The sequence below is a fragment of the Etheostoma spectabile genome, chromosome 1 (genome assembly GCF_008692095.1).
Source record: "Etheostoma spectabile isolate EspeVRDwgs_2016 chromosome 1, UIUC_Espe_1.0, whole genome shotgun sequence".
In the NCBI taxonomy this organism is placed as follows: Eukaryota; Metazoa; Chordata; class Actinopteri; order Perciformes; family Percidae; genus Etheostoma; species Etheostoma spectabile.
Window position 1 is genome coordinate 27,434,708 of NC_045733.1, and position 3,469 is coordinate 27,438,176.

At 39.5% G+C, this 3,469-nt stretch overlaps 1 protein-coding gene across 1 annotated transcript in view; it reads right to left on the minus strand.

The window, feature by feature from the left end:
- The window catches only part of kctd15b (potassium channel tetramerization domain containing 15b), a 27,423-nt gene extending 26,458 nt beyond the window's left edge, over positions 1–965 (minus strand). The window contains exon 1 of the mRNA XM_032517175.1: positions 46–965. Within this exon, the coding sequence (XP_032373066.1) occupies positions 46–54 (9 nt within the window). The 5' untranslated portion in view covers positions 55–965. The remainder of the gene's footprint in view (positions 1–45) is intronic.
- Between the last annotated feature and the right edge of the window lie 2,504 nt (positions 966–3,469).

Consider the following 3,469-nt stretch of genomic DNA (forward strand, 5'->3'; position numbering starts at 1 on the left):
CTCACCAAGCTTCTTTGTACCAAAGCGCACAGGAAGCGTCCTTACCTTGTACATAGATGAGATGATCTCCTTCCCCTTCTCTTATTTGAATACGCGTAAAAATGTGCGCTCTTGTTGGAATCCTGCTTCGTATTTCGGCTTCTTGTCTGCTTTTTTTTGCCTAAATGAAACTGCCCGTGTTGTTTGTTATGAGAAGAAGAAAGCCAATAATCCGTCTCTAAATAACAGAGCAGAGCTAAAAAAGAAAATTCTTGCTCCGGGCAGCCCAAGCGCCTTTGGGCCAGGGATTAGGCTACAATTAGCTCAACTCCACTCTCTCGCCCAGGCAATTTTCTCAAAGACGAAAACGTGATATCCCCCTATTCCCGAAATTATATGGCTGCACAGATATAATAACTTATCTATTTCTTTTCCCCGGCTAAAGTAGACCGTTCCCCTTAACGGTGTGAACTTGTGATTTAGAGGGAGTATGAAACCTAACAGGCAACTGTCGCTCAATAGATTTAGAGCAGCAAAAAGCAGATTTTGATCACTGTCATCATTTCGTCTGATGTAATAGTTCCCCAGGCAGTTCTAGCTATTAGGCATATATTTCCATTTTCAGTTTAAATCTAAAGTTTAAAACCAGGCGAGCTGCCATAGTCCCTCACTTAGGCAACATGCAATAAAGGCGCAGTAACTTGTTGATAAAGTCCCAGCAGAAAAAATATGTTGAAAATGAAGAGATATCCTTGAACCAATATCTTTCACGCGGTGATTTCCCCCCTTGTCCCCGCTCTCTCTTTTTTTCTCTCTCTCTCTCTCTCACTCTCTCTTTGCCTCTCTCTCTCTTGCCTTAATGTCTGGAGTTGTAACGCCAAATTTCCTGCAGGCCATTAAAATCAAATGACGTCTATGGACATGCATGCATGCTGCTGCTGCAGAAAGCGCCCTCACAACATGCCTGCAGCCAAATGCGCCATTTCAATTATAGCACAGGGCTTAGATGGAGATATTCGCCCAGAACAACCCCCCTCTCTTCACTCTCCAATGAAAGCAGGCAGCCTGCAGACTTTTTTTTAGAGAAAAAAAAAAGATTCTGGATGATACTTATTTTTTCAACATGTAAAAGACAGGTGATGAAGCGCTAAAGTGGCGCGCCAATTTTGCGCGGAGTGAAGGGGAGAGAGGGAGAGAGTCAAGCAGGTGCTCCCATCAAGGAGACGTTTATTTATTTATTTGCATGTTTGTTTATTTGAGGGTAAATAACTGTGAATAATTGATGCAACATTGAGCCCAGTAATTACTCTGTACCAGCATCCTGAGAGAGGTGATATTCGTTTCTTGACATTTGGCGCCAACCAGTGTAGGAAGTTATTATTGGTTCAAAATATCTGACTTTTTGGGAACCGCTTATATTATTTATATCCCAGACGAAAAAACAACAACAACATGATTTCTTATTGATCCCAGGGAACTGTAAATGGTCTAATGTGTTTGTCTGGTATCACCATAACACACCCATGACATCTCATTTGACTCCTAGGGAATTCTAGTATCTTCCTAATGTTTTTTTTTTTTCTGCATGAAGTAAGTATAAAATTACAAGTATTTAAACAGGAAATAAAACAGTTATGCTGGTGATTTGACAGCAGCAGGACTAGTAGGAGTGGGAAAATGCTTCTCCCTGTCTTCGTAATTAGACAGAGCTCAGCGCGCCTCAGAGCAAACCCATCTCCCCCTCTGGCACAGATTTGTTGTTTCCAGAGGTACAAACTGGAGGGGGAACTGGATTTTTTTTCTCATTAAAGGAAACAAGCCTGGAGTTAGTTCAATTACATGAAGTATGCAGGGATGTTGTAAATTTAAAGATTTAAATAGCTTACAAAGTGGCCCCGGGCCCCATCAGTTAATTTCCTTAATTTATGGATTTTAGCTGAGTGTCTATGTCGAAGGGAGGAAGTAGGTCAACTTGAGGATTTGTATGCAGCTTTGAGATTTCTCAACAGATCCAAAAATTTGCCCTCCTGACCAGTATCAGGTGAAAAGACACTCCCAGCTTCTTCTTCTTTGTAGTTTTTAACAATCTCTTTAACTGTACTGACACAACACGTCGCCATGATTGAAAACTTTTCGTTTTCAGGGAAGAAAAATACAAATCTGATGGTAAAATTTGACCCAAGTAATGATATTAACGTTTGGTCTCCCTGATGCACGAGCAGACCAAGATACCGACTCTGTTGATGTTTTCCTTTAAAGGATTGTTCCACGACATTTCCCCACAATTTCATTTGTTTGCTTTTGGAAGTCAAATCAATATAGTTAGTAGGTCTGTACTTAGTTTTGAGTTAAGATGTGTAAGCTACAATAACACAGATTAAACTGGGACAACTGAAAATCAGTCCAAATTCCAAAGTCTTCTTCAGACATAGACATATGCTAATGAAGTGAATTAATGACCCTATAAGAATAATAACTTTGCCTGTAGGTTCAAAGGCAGGTGCTGAAGTGGCACAGAGGAAGGCCCTATTGTAGCAGCTTTGTCTTTTTTACCAGAGGATGATATTTGACTTTCAAAGCATTTCTAATGTATGAATTACTCTGAAGTTAAGGCATGTAGCTACATGCTTCCTCTGAGGATAACCAATGCTATGTTCTACTGAGAAGACCTAAAAAATAATCTATATAATAAATGATTTACTTTGTCAAATTATGAAGTAATCTTTTGGTAAAACACTCATTATCAGTCCACGCTACAAGATTATTTCGCACATTCAATTATTGTAAACACAATTTAACACTTCATTAGAAGTAAAAGCAGTGGTTTCTTGAACTAAATGTGTGATTGTGTGTATTTTGGTTCAGGGTCCCACAGTAAAGAATCAATATTCTGCTTTTTCTAAACATAATAGTGTTGGATCACATGAAGTTGGGACATTATAGTACCATCTGCTGGTTAGAAGCAACAGTGTGCATGGACCATCATCCTGAAAGATCCCTGCTGGATGCACTCATTTAGATTCATAGGTAGAAGTTGGTTGAAGACTATGTGGTCCGGGGTCGAAGGTTTAATTCCCACCTTTTCCCAAATGTTCTTAAAAACGTATATTTACCGGTGCTCTTTTGTGTGCAATTTTTTGCGGTATTACTAAATATGATAACATACTGTTTAATAATCATTCTGTAAAACCTGTTTATTATCCTTTTCATAATCATTTGCATGTGTCTTCTTAAACTTTCCCATTCAGGTGATTTCCATTAAAGCCCAAAGGGCATCTGGCCAATGGACGTCCATTTGTGATCCACATAACCCAGGTCAGCTGCACACTGTACTTATCCTTGGAAGTAAAAACAGTAGACAAAATACAGTCACATCCACCCTTCTAAATGCGGGCATTTGCAAGAATCTCTTTCAAGCATTTCACATCAGATCAACACTCCTGCTTTGCCCTCTGGCATGTGGAGAAAGTTTGAAAAGAACATTCAGAAC